The sequence below is a fragment of the Mastigoproctus giganteus genome, chromosome 5, assembly GCF_048544385.1.
Source record: "Mastigoproctus giganteus isolate SK-2022 chromosome 5, ASM4854438v1, whole genome shotgun sequence".
NCBI classification, from domain to species: domain Eukaryota; kingdom Metazoa; phylum Arthropoda; class Arachnida; order Uropygi; family Thelyphonidae; genus Mastigoproctus; species Mastigoproctus giganteus.
In genome coordinates, this window is record NC_143579.1 from 11,666,478 (window position 1) to 11,680,083 (window position 13,606).

A 13,606-nucleotide genomic window follows, 5' to 3' on the forward strand; every position below is an offset into this window, starting at 1 on the left:
TCAGGAACACCCACAACTGGCGAACCCCAGGAATTGATAACATCCACAACTACTGGTACAAGAAGCTCACCTGCACACACAAGCACCTAGCCGAGCAGTTCACTCAAATGATAAGGCACCTGGAGACAATCCTGAAGTTTCTCACGGAAGGAGTCACATATCTGAAGCCTAAAGACGAAGATACAAGAAACCCAGCGAAATACAGACCAATCACCTGCCTCCCAATGATGTACAAGATCCTGACCAGCTGCATAACCAAGACGATATCAGACCACTTAGAGAGTCAGAACATAATGGCTGAACAGCAGAAAGGATGCAAGCAGCGGAGCAAAGGATACAAGGAGCAATTAACAATAGATGCCACAGTTATGGAGCAAGCCTACAAGAAGCCCCGCAACCTATACATGGCCTACATCGATTACCGCAAGGCCTTCGACTCCATACCTCATAGCTGGCTAATAGAGACCCTGAAGATCTACAAGGTCAGTCCGATAGTGACAAACTTCTTAGAAACAACAATGGCTAAATGGAGTGCCACCATTAAGGTCAAGTATATCACACCCAGGCCAATCCCCATTAGAAGAGGAATCTTTCAGTTAGGTGCTCTGAGCCCACTGTGGTTCTGTCTAGCACTCAACCCACTATTCACCATGCTTAATGGCAGCAAGTATAGATATAAACTCAAAGAAGGAAGTAAGAACCTGTACACCCTCACGCACCTGATGTACATGGATGACATCAAGCTGTACGCGGCAACTGAGAAGCAACTCTAGCAACTATTGTGGATCACCGAAGAAATCAGTAAGGACATCAGGATGGAATTTGGTCTAGACAAATGCAAGACCCACACACTGCACCAGGGAAAATTAGTTGGCCGAAACTACCAGCTGCTGACTGGTAAAAAGATTGAAGCCATGATAGGAGAGACCTACAAATACCTAGGGATGATGCAGGCTCAGCAGTTAGAGCACAAGGAAATCAAGAAGTGTCTGACCAAAAAATATCATCAGAGACTCAGAAGCTGCTGAAAGCAAAATTGAACGGAGGGAACACAATTAAAGCCGTAAACACCTATGCAGCTCCAGTACTAACATACGCCTTCGGGGTCATAGGTTGGACTAACACCGAGCTAGAAGATATCATGCGAAAGACAAGGACAATGATGCCCAAGAGCTGCCAATACCACCTGAAGTTAGCAGCGGAGAGACTAACAATAGCTCAGAAAGAGTGAGGAAGGGAGGGCCTGATAGACCTGACAGAGCAACAGAAAACAGTGATAGTTAACCTGAAGGATTACAGCGAGAAGAACACAGCACCACTCCACCAGGCCAAAAAGAAAATAGATAAGGGGGTATACCCCACTAATCCTAAGCGAGGAAACCCCCCTCCTGTCCAGAGGATACAAGAAACGAAGTTAGAAAGATGGGCAAAGAAGACACTTCATGGCAGACACTACAATGACCTCCATCAAGATCACATTGATAACATTGCTTCCAATGCTCACAAGCGGGATGCTCTTTCCCGAGACTGAAGGATTCATGCTGGCCATCCAGGACCAGGTAATCAACACCAGAAACTATAGAAAATACATCGCAAAGGAGCCCGGAATGTCAAATTACACATGTCGACGATGCCACCTGGCCTCAGAAACGATCCAACACATCACAGCGGAGTGCAAGGTGATCACCCAGACTGAGTACACTCATAGACACGACCAGGTAGCCAGGATAATACATCAGAAGCTAGCGAGGAAATACCAGTTGATCAAAGAAAGTGTATCATACTACAAGTATGAACCCAAGGCAGTACTAGAGACTCGAACCCACAAGTTGTAATGGGACCGCTGCATAATAACGGATAAGCCCATCCCGCACACAACAGACCGGACATACCCCTTGTGTACAAGATGGAAAAGGCTACCTACCCGATTGACATAGCAGTGTCCAGAAAACCAATTGAACTCAGTAAGTACACGAATCTGAGGCACGAGATCAAGGAGATGTGGCATAAGCAAGAAGTATCAACCATTCCGATCATCATGCCAACCACTTGTGTGGTGCCAAAGACTCTACATAGCAGCCTAGCAGAAATAGGTCTCCCAGAGAACAGCTACAAGGAACTCCCGAAAGTCGCAATCCTTAACAGCTGTAGGATAGTCAGAGATTTCCTCCACCAACAGTAACACTAGAAATTACAACCACTCTGTGTACTTGGTAGCAGTATCCGTCATGGAGTGGAATCCCCCAATTAGGGAGAAATAATATAATAATAATAATCAGTAATCTAGTTTGTAATCATGTTACAAAGAAAGTTAGGCAAGTGAAGGCAGATTATGAGAAATCTTTGGCAAAGGATGCTAAGAAAAACAGCAACGATTTAACTTATACAAGCTCTAGTAGGAACAGAATTAATCAGATTGGTTCACTTGATATCGATGGTTTGACTGTTGATGATCCTGCTCAGATAGCTGATAATCTTAATGAGTATTTTGCATCTGCATTCACATATGAGGAGTTATTAAGGGAGGAAAATGTCAGAAGCATATCAAACTGTAAGTGGGTGCCTAATGATTTTTTAATAACTGAGAGCAAAGTGGAGGACAATTTTTGAAGTTAACATAAGAAAGGCACATGTGGTAGATTGCATCTATCCAGTTATATTAAAGGAGGAGGCAAAGGAAGTAAGCAAACCCTTAGCCATAATTATGAGAGCATCTTTGGACTCAGGGGAAGTCCTCATGGACTGGAGAAGTGCAAGTGTATCCCCAATTCGCTAAGGGGTGACACAAGTAATTACAGACCAGTTAGTTTAACTTCTGTTACAAGGAAAATAATGGAGTCACTGGTTTAAGATGCATTGCAGGATCATATAGACAAGACTGCAGCAAAAATTGAGACACAGCATGGGTTTGTTAAGGGGAAGTCTTGTCTGAAAATTTGATTGGATACTATGATGTGGTTATAAAGGTACTGGATGCAAAAAATAATTTTGATATCATATACTTGGATTTCAGGAAAGCTTTTGACACTGTTGCGCATAGAAAACTACTGTACAAATTGGATCGGTATGGTATGAAGGGTAAGTTGCTACAATGGATAAAAGGGTGGTTGAGTGGGAGAAGACAGAGAGTGGTAATCAATGGATGCTGCTCTTCATGGACTAATGTTATTAGTGGAGTCCCCCAGGGTTTGGTGTTGGGCCCACTGCTGTTTAGTATATTTATCAATGATATTGATGAATACATATCAGGCTTAATGTTTAAGTCTGCAGATGATACGGAGGATGGCAGGGTTGTTAATGACAGTGCACTACTGGTACAGGATCTAGAAAATTTGAGCAGATGGGCTGAGAGGTGACAACTGAAATTTAACAATGACAAATGCCAAGTACTGCATATGGGTAGCAGTAACCCCCTGAGTTACTGCTACCCATCAACTGTGTGGTACTACACTCAGGGTGGTAGAGAATGAAAAGGACCTGGGTTTAATTATGCAATCAGATATGAAGTTTTTTGAGCAGTGCAGATGTTCTGCAGGAGGAGCTCATTGTGTCTTGTCAATGATATACTGGAATTTTTTCTAACAGTGGTGAGAAGGTGATTATCCCCTTGTATAAGACAATGGTCAGGCCATGCTTTTAGCACTGTATAGAGGTCTGGAGGTCTCATTTTAGGAAGAACGTAGAGATGCAGAATGAATACAGAGAAGGGCAACAAGATTAGTGAATAGAACAAAGGGTTGCCCTTATGAAGAAAGGCTTATGTTTTGCAAATTACAGTGTCTGGAGACTAGGCACCTGCGAGGAGACCTGATTGAGGGTGTATAAGGCCTTGAATGGTTTAAGCAAGCTCATTGCGGATTCTTCCTGTTGCCCAGATTAATCGCTGGAGATGATATAAACTAAAACCGAGGAAAGACAGTTGTAGAATAGATGTGCAAAAATTTGCCTTTAGCCAGCAGGTGTTTGATTGCTGGAACAAACTTCCATCTGTTGTAGAAGTTGACAGCTTAAATAAGATCAAGGTAGAACTAGACAAACATTTAGAGCAAATGGATATGTGAAATGGGAAGGTTTTTTTTTGCATTATATGCCTCTACTAATGCTATGAAGTCCCGTAAATGGAGTGCTAATATAAATTTAGAGGGATGAAATTAGAAAGATATACAAACAGCACACACTGCTCAGTATTAATGAGGAGACACCACTGACAGCATTAGCATTAGCATTAGTAGAGGCATTTGATGCAAGAAAGCAAGCTTATACAGCATCAGCCAAAAAAAAAAAAAAAAACCCACTTCCACTTCACCCCTCTGTTCGTTCAAAATACCTGTCCAGCTGAGCCTTAAACTTATTTAGGCTATCAACCTCCACTACAAGGGATGGAAGTCTGTTCCACCAACCAACCACCCGCTGGCTAAAGGCAAATTTCTGTACATCTATCCTACATCTGTCTTTCCTCAATTTGAATTTATGCCCTCTCAGGTGATTTTTCTGAGCTAGAGGAAGAATCCCATCAGCATTGAGCATGCTCAAACCATTCAAGGCTTTATACACCTCTATCAGATCACCTCGCTGGTGCCTAGTCTCCAGACACTGTAATTTGCAAAACTTAAGCCTTTCTTCGTAAGAGCACCCCTTTGTTCCATTCACTAATCTTGTTGCCCTTCTCTGTACTCGTTCCAGCAGCTCTACATCCTTCTTGAAATGAGGCCTCCAGACCTGTATACAGTACTCTAGGTGAGGCCTGACCATTGCCTTATACAAGGGAATAATCACCTCCTTATCCCTTCTGGAAAAATTCCTGTATATCATTGACAATACAGGCGCCTCCGTAGCCAGGTGGGAAGGAGCAGCAGTGCGTAGCACATGCTTCTTGATTAGACCGGGGTTCGAGCCCGTCACCACCAAATACGGAGGATGCGGAAAGGTCAGGGAATGACCACCGCATATCCCGGAGCAATATGGCCTTAAGTTGCTAATGCTCCTAAAAACTAAATAACAACAACAACATCATTGACAATACTCCATGAGCTACTCTTGCAGCCCATCTGCACTGCTCAGAGAACTTCATATCTGCCTGCACAACCACCCCCAAGTCCCTTTCATTCTCTACCACTGTCAGTGTAGTACCACAGAGTTGATACGTTGCTCTGGGGTTGCTGTTTCCCATGTGTAGTACTTTACATTTGTCAATGTTAAACTTCATTTGCCACCTCTCAGCCCATCTGCTCAACCTTTCCAGATCCTGTTGCAGCAGCATAGTGTCAGTAGTGTCCTTGACAACCCTGCCTACCTTTGTATCGTCTGCAAACTTCGACATTCAGCTTGATATACCATCATCAATATCATTTATGAATACAGAAAACAATAATGGACCCAACACTGAGCCCTGAGGGACTCCACTAATAACATTAGTCCACGATGAGCAGTGTCCATTGATTACCACTCTCTGCCTTCTCCCCCCTCAGCCACCCCTTTATCCATAGCAGCAATTTGCCTCCAATGTCACACTGCTCCAATTTGTGCAGCAGTCTTCCATGTGCAACAGTATCAAAAGCCTTTCTAAGATCCAAGTATATAATATCAAAGCTATTCCCTGCATCCAGTTCTTTTGTGACTGCATCATAATATCCAATCAAATTCATCAGGCAAGACTTCCCCTTAACAAAACCATGCTGTGTCCGAGCTATAACTGAAGTCTTGTCTAAATGATCCTGCAGTGCTTCTTTAACCAGTGCCTCCATTAATTTTCCTGGAACAGAAGTTAAGCTCACAGGTCTATAATTACTTGTGTCAGCCTTTGATCCTCCTTTGTGAATTGGGGTCACATTTGCACATCTCCAGTCCATGGGTACCTCCCCTGAGTCCAAGGAAGCTCTCATAATTATGGCTAAGGGTTTGCTTACTTCCTTTGCTGCCTCCTTTAATATAACTGGATAGATCCCATCCACCCCGGGTGCCTTTCTTGTGTTTATCTTCAACAGTTTCTCCTCCACTTTACTCTCAGTTATTTCAAGATTCTGTAGCTTACTGCTAGAGTTGAATACACCTCTGGCATTCCCCTCGCTGAATAACTCCTCATGTGTGAATGTCGATGCAAAATATTCATTTAGTTAGTTAGCTACCTGAGCAGGGTCATCAACAGTTGACCCATCAATATCAAGTGGACCAATCTGATTCATCCCCTTCCTTCTAGAGTTTACATAAGTAAAGAACTCTTTGCTGTTTTTCTTTGCATCCCTTGCCAAGGATTTCTCGTAATCTGCCTTCGCCTGCCTAACCTCCTTTGTAACTTGGTTGCATATCAACTTGTATCTATCATAGGCTTCTGTGTCATGTGTTAATTTGTAAGTATCCCATGCAGTTTTCTTCTCTGCCATATGCCTCATTAGTTCATCTGACATCCATTTTGGCCTAAACCTTGAACAATATTTCTTAGTTGGTATGTAAAGCCTAGTAGCTTCCAAGATTAATTCTTTGAATGCTTCCCATTTTGAATTTGCTGTTGGTAACATCATCAGTTGGTCCCACTGTATAGAATTTAAATACTGTCTCAGTCCATCGTAGTCGCCTTTACGGAAGCAATAACCCTTCCCTTTACCCCTAATGGTAGTTACCTCTTTGAGTAAATCCCACTTCAGCACACTGTGATCACTGCCACCTAGTGGTTCATTTATCTGCAGATTCTTAATGCATGAAGAATCACTGCTGATAATCAAATCAAGAGTATTACTCCCTCTAGTTGCCTCCCGAACATACTGATGTAGAAAACAATCATCCAATAAATCCACAAAAGCCCTGCTAGTGTGTGAATGACCAGCCCCCAAATTCCAGTCAATATCTTGGAAATTAAAATCTCCCATTATAAGACTCTCTGATTTACTGGCCCACTCTATTTCCCTGTACAGTTTCTTATTATAGTCATCAGAGTCATTAGGCTAATAGCACACTTCTACTCTCAATTTTGATCTCCCAATGTATGTCACACCAAACTGACTCAACACTGCACCGTCCAGCAATGTTGACTGGCTTCACTTACTTGGTTTTTATGTGTTTCTTAACTAATAGCATAACCCCTCCCCCCTTTCTAACCTGTCTATCCTTTCTGTAGACGTTGTACTCCCCAAATTCCAGTTCTGCATCCCTTATATCTGTGTGACACCACGTCTCTGATATCCCAACAATATCTGCCTTTGATGTTTTGAGCAATACCTCAAATTCATCAAATTTATTTACTAAACTCCTACCATTGGTGTACACGCAAGTATACCTGCACCTGTTTCTATTCTTAGCTACCCTAACACAACCCATGTGTTTACTTGTACCGCAATGGCTCCCAGCAGTCTCTGAAATATCATGCATCTGGTTTTTCAGGCTTCTGCTTATTCTAATAGAAGCAGTGCAAGAATCTCTTTCACCTCTGCCAGTGGCTACTGTCAATCTATTGGTCTTTGTCTCCCCCCAAGCTAGCAGTTTTCCGACCCACCTAACACTGCCTCGATAGCATCAGCAAATATTCTTGCACCCTTTCTATTTAAGTGTATCCCATCCCTGTAGGAGGAGTTATTCAGCAAGGGGAATGCCAGAGGTGTATTCAACTCTAGCAGTAAGCTACAGAATCTTGAAATAACTGGGAGTAAAGTGGAGGAGAAACTTTTGAAGATAAACACAAGAAAGGCACCCGGGGTGGATGGGATCTATCCAGTTATATTAAAGGAGGCAGCAAAGGAAGTAAGCAAACCCTTAGCCATAATTATGAGAGCTTCCTTGGACTTAGGGGAGGTACCCATAGACTGGAAATGTGCAAATGTGACCCCAATTCACAAAGGAGGATCAAAGGCTGACACAAGTAATTGTAGACCTGTGAGCTTAACTTCTGTTCCAGGAAAATTAATGGAGGCACTGGTTAAAGAAGCACTGCAGGATCATTTAGACAAGACTTCAGTTATAGCTCAGACACAGCATGGTTTTGTTAAGGGGAAGTCTTGCCTGACCAACTTGATTGGATACTATGATGCAGTCACAAAAGAACTGGATGCAGGGAATAACTTTGATATTATATACTTGGATCTTAGAAAGGCTTTTGATACTGTTGCACATGGAAGACTGCTACACAAATTGGAGCAGTGTGACATTGGAGGCAAATTGCTGCTATGGATAAAGGGGTGGTTGAGGGGGAGAAGACAGAGAGTGGTAATCAATGGACACTGCTCATCGTGGACTAATGTTATTAGTGGAGTCCCTCAGGGCTCAGTGTTGGGTCCATTATTGTTTTCTGTATTTATAAATGATATTGATGATGGTATATCAAGCTTAATGTCCAAGTTTGCAGACGATACACAGGTTGGCAGGGTTGTCAAGGATACTACTGACACTATGCTGCTGCAACAGGATCTGGAAAGGTTGAGCAGATGGGCTGAGAGGTGGCAAATGAAGTTTAACATTGACAAATGTAAAGTACTATACATGGGAAACAGCAACCCCAGAGCAACGTATCAACTCTGTGGTACTACACTGACAGTGGTAGAGAATGAAAGGGACTTGGGGGTGGTTGTGCAGGCAGATATGAAGTTCTCTGAGCAGTGCAGACGGGCTGCAAGAGTAGCTCATGGAGTATTGTCAATGATATACAGGAATTTTTCCAGCAGGGATAAGGAGGTGATTGTTCCATTGTATAAGGCAATGGTCAGGCCACACCTAGAGTACTGTATACAGGTCTGGAGGCCTCATTTCAAGAAGGATGTAGAGCTGCTGGAACGAGTACAGAGAAGGGCAACAAGATTAGTGAATGGAACAAAGGGGTGCTCTTACGAAGAAAGGCTTAAGTTCTGCAAATTACAGTGTCTGGAGACTAGGCACCTGCTCAGAAAAATCACCTGAGAGGGCATAAATTCAAATTGAGGAAAGACAGATGTAGGATAGACGTGCGGAAATTTGCCTTTAGCCAGCGGGTGGTTGGTTGGTGGAACAGACTTCCATCCCTTGTGGTGGAGGTTGATAGCCTAAATAAGTTTAAGGCTCAGCTGGACAGGTATTTTGAACGAACAGAGGGGTGAAGTGGAAGTGGGTTTTTTTTTTTTTTTTTTTGGCTGATGCTGCATAAGCTTGCTTTCTTGCATCAAATGCCTCTACTAATGCTAATGCTAATGCTGTAGACAGAAGAAACAAAGAGAGAGAGATTAGGCAGATTATTTAGAAGACTGCACGGGTGTTCTTGACTTGCTTAATGGATGGATCCTGGAACCAGCTTCCAAGACATACCAGTTGTATTACAAACAGCTTTATTGTTCACGGAAGAATCTAACTTTCTAATGCCTAAAAGTTTTGATTGAATCATTGGATGTGATCTCATGAAATGCAGTGAAATTTTCTGTAAATGGAACTTCCATGTACTGAGATCATAACTATAACCATAACAGGAGTTGAACCAACATTGTGGCATGTAGTCTCCATCATATCAGAATAACTGGTACAATGTTCATGTGTTGATACATGATGTTTGGAGTGTATGATGTGTTGAAAGCAGCAAACTAAGTTTGCAGACAATACAAAAGTTGGCAGTGTTGTTAATGACACTAATGACAATACACTACTGCAACAGAATTTAGAAAAGTTCAGCAGATGAGCTGAGAGGTGGCAAATGAAGTTTAACATTGACAAATGTAAAGCACTGCATATGAGTAGCAGTAACCCCAGAGTAACATATCAACTGTATGGTAGAGAATGTAAAGGATCTGAGGGTAATTGTGCAGTCACATATGAAATTGAAGTTTTCCGAGTAGTGTAGACAGTCTGCAAGAGTAGCCCATGGTGTCTTGTCAATGATATACAGGAATTTTTCTAGCAGGGATAAGGTGATCACCCCCTTGTATAAGGCAATCACCAGGCCACACCTTGAGTACTATATAGCAGTCTTATTTTAGGAAGGATGTAGAGCTGCTGGAACAAGTACACAGAAAGGCAACAAGATTAGTGAATGGAACAGAGGGTCGCTCTTACGAAGAAAGGTTTAAGTTCTGCAAATTACAGTGTCTGGAGACTAGGCACCTGCAAGGTGATCTGATTGACATATATAAGGCCTTGAATGGTTTGAGCAAGGTGAAGATTCTTTCTCTTGCCCAGATTAATCGCTTGAGAGGACATGAATTTAATTTGAGGAAAGTCAATTGTAGAATAGATGTGTGGAAATTTGACTTTAGTTAGCAGGTGGTTGATTGCTGGAATAAACTTTCATGTCATTGACAGCTTAAATAAATTCAAGGTATAACTAGACAAACCACTGGAGAAAATGGTTGGGTGAAATGGGAAGGTTTTTTTTTTCTTTTTTTCTTTGGCTGATGCTGTATAAGCTTGCTTTCTTGCATCATATGCTTCTACTAATGCTAATGCTAAGTTTGAAAGAAAAAGCAGAAGTGGTAGAATATTCTAGAAAAGTAAAGTGTGGAGTTAACCAATCATTTTAAATTTGGAAAGACTTCAGCAGCAGCAATTATTGAAAATCAAGAAATTTTGTCAAAATAGTGGCGGGAAAATGGAAATGGGTAACAGTACTATACATTTTCTCAGGGTAAAGGTGCTTTGTTTGACAAATTGACATTTGTGTGGTTTAGTCAGGTACACGGTCAAAACATTCCCATCTCTGGGCCTATGATTCAAACCAAAGCTTTAGAAACTGCTAAAGAAATTGCGACCATTGATCTTAAAGCATCTAATGGTTGGTTAGGTAAGTTTTGTAGATGTCACAATATTTCCTTCAAACAATTTGTGGGATATCTACTGATGTTAATTTGGAAACCATTCAGTACTTGTTGCTTACTCATCAGAGAACAAATTGAATGCTGATGAAATTGTTTTTTTTTTTTTTCCACACAGTTCTGGATAAAACAATGGGAAACGTGCTGGAGGTAAAGTGGCAAAGGAGTATCTAACTGTATTTTTGTGTACAGGCTTGATGGGCACTTGTGAAATACCTCTTGTTATAGGCAAATCTATGAATCCATGGTGTTTTAAAGGTTTGGATTTAAGCGAACTCAATCTACATTGGAAATTAATAGGACTTGGATGACTAGGGAGATAATGACAGAATGGCTGATCCAGTTGGATAAAAGAGTGATTTTACAGAATAGAAAAGATATTTTATTTCTTGGCAATGTCATATCTCACCCTCAAATAAAACTGAATATTGTTGAAACAAATTTTTTTCCTTCCAGTGTCACATCCATTTCTCAACCACTAGATCAAGGGAATAATTGCAGACTTTAAGGTGAAATCGACAAATGGTTCTTAAACACCTGATTTCAAAACTTGATGAAGAAAAAAAGTTGTTCAAAACTTTGCAAAAGTATAAATGTACTACAAGCTATAATCTGGATTAGTTCTGGATTTAGTTATCCAGCATGGAATGCAGTGAGCCCCTCTACAATTAAAATCTGGTTCCACAAAGCAGGATTTGATTTGAGTGATAGTAACTTTGCAGATGCAGCTGATGCATCTGTACTTAATAGCTTGCTATGGACTCAAGGAAATTCTTCACTGATTGGTGATGAATATGTTTTTGTAGACTCTAATAGTGGTGGAAAGCATAAGCACTGAAGTAAAGGAAATTGTAAGTGAATTTATGAATAATGAAGAATTTATGGAAGAAGAGGAAGATGAAGAACCTGAAAAGGATGAACAGCAGCGTGACCCCAAATTAAAAAAAATATACTGATGCAGTAGATTACCTAAACACATTAAAAGAATTCTATGGGTATAGAGCAAAAAAATTATGAATATGGAGTAAAACTAGTGAGCTATCTAATTATCCACAATGCAAATAAAATTGCTTAAATGAAATACTCTAAAAGAAAGTAATTTATATTAATTTTTTACTAAAAGTTAATGATGGTTTATAATAATTAAACAAATAAAAGTTTTATTTATTAAAACTTAATTATGCATTATTTTTTAAAAGTTAATTGAAACACAAATGTATAATGATAAGCAATAAAACAGTAACCAGTTACAGTGAATTTCATTTTTCCTCTTTATTAAAACTGAATACATGCACACTGACATCAGCAAAGCAGAACCTCCCAATAGCAGATATCTCCATATATCAGGACACTTTCTTCTGCCCGAGTGGTGTCTGCTATATAGAGAGAGAGATTTTACTGTATCTATAGTAGGGATTTCACTGTAAAAAGAAACAAAAGATACAGTGAATAAAATTCACTGTGTGTTTTTTTTTTTTTTACCAGAAATTTTTTTACTTTTGCTTTTAGGCAAAAATTTGTTGTCTTTATTTATGAGTTATTTGTTTTCAGATAATGAATAGTTATCATCACTGTTTTCCCTTCTGAAGAAATAGTAATGCAAGCTGTTTGTGTTACTGCATATATTTTTCTGTGTAATGAAAGAACATAATTTTCCACGTAATGAAAGAATACCAATTGCAAAAGCATTGAAAAAATTCAATTCACAAAGCTGAATAAGTAAAGGTAAAGTTTTGTTGTAAGCCTTTTTCAAATGATACTTTTAATTTTTTTCGTATTAACATCAAATTCAAACTTCTTATTCATGCTTAATATCAGATGTGTTGAAATTTAACCAAATATCATATTTATTATTACTTGTTTATTTTCTTTTTTTTTTTAGGAGGCTAAACTGTGGGGAGGCAGATTCCATAAAAGACTTGATCCTATAATGGAACAGTTCAATGCTTCACTTAAATTTGATCAACGACTCTGGGATGCAGATATTAAAGTATGTTTTTATATTTTCAACTCCATTATAATAAAAAAAAAATTCTTCTGGTACTACAGTATAAAATATTCAGTAGAGATAAATAAATATATTTTCTGCTATATCAGTGATTCCCAAGCTTTTTTTAGGAAATAAACATATAGTCAGTATATTTCCATTTATTCTCCTTCACGGTATTTTTGAGCAGCACTGCTAAAAGTTCCTCATATTGAATCAACTGGAATTTTTTTTAACACAGTTCATTTCCTTTGAACAAACCTAACAAAATATTACATTTCTTTCTGTTGTAAAGTAACTGTTTCCTCTCATCCATTGCCGTTTCATTCTTGGACTAATGTTATTAGTGGAATCTCTCAAGGTTCACTGCTGGGCCCTTTACTGTTTACAGTATTTATTAATCATATTGATGAAGACATATCAGGCCTATTGTCTCAATTTGCAGTTGATACAAAGGTTGGCAATCAGAGGAATCAAGGCACACGCAAGGTACTTCAAGAAGACAGATAAATTAGGCAGATCAGCTGAAAAGTGGCAATTGAAGTTTAATATTGGTAAATATAAGCTACTGCATATGAGTAGCAGTAATGAGAGAATAGCATAACAATTAGGTAGTATTGCACTCAAGCTGGTGGAGAATGAAAGAAACCTAGAGATAATTGTGCAATCTGATGAAGGTCTCTGAGCAGTGCAGACAGGCTGGTAGAATAGCTCATGGGGTTCTGTCAATGATAGCTAGGAACTTCTCCAGTAGGGACAAGGAGGCGATTATCCCATTGAATAATGCAATGGTTGGTTAAGCTGCTTCTTGAATATTAGCATTAGTAAAGGCATCTGATGCAAGAAAGCAAGCTTATACAGTATG

General features: G+C 39.9%; 1 protein-coding gene across 4 annotated transcripts in view; it reads left to right on the forward strand.

Moving 5' to 3' along the window:
• Positions 1–13,606, forward strand: part of LOC150085171 (5-taurinomethyluridine-[tRNA] synthase subunit MTO1, mitochondrial) — a 421,026-nt gene that overhangs the window by 263,486 nt on the left and 143,934 nt on the right. For all 4 annotated transcript variants that reach the window (XM_090373908.1, XM_090373907.1, XM_090373910.1 and 1 more), the window contains exon 17: positions 12,637–12,744. In XM_090373908.1, the coding sequence (XP_090230034.1) occupies positions 12,637–12,744 (108 nt within the window). The remainder of the gene's footprint in view (positions 1–12,636; positions 12,745–13,606) is intronic.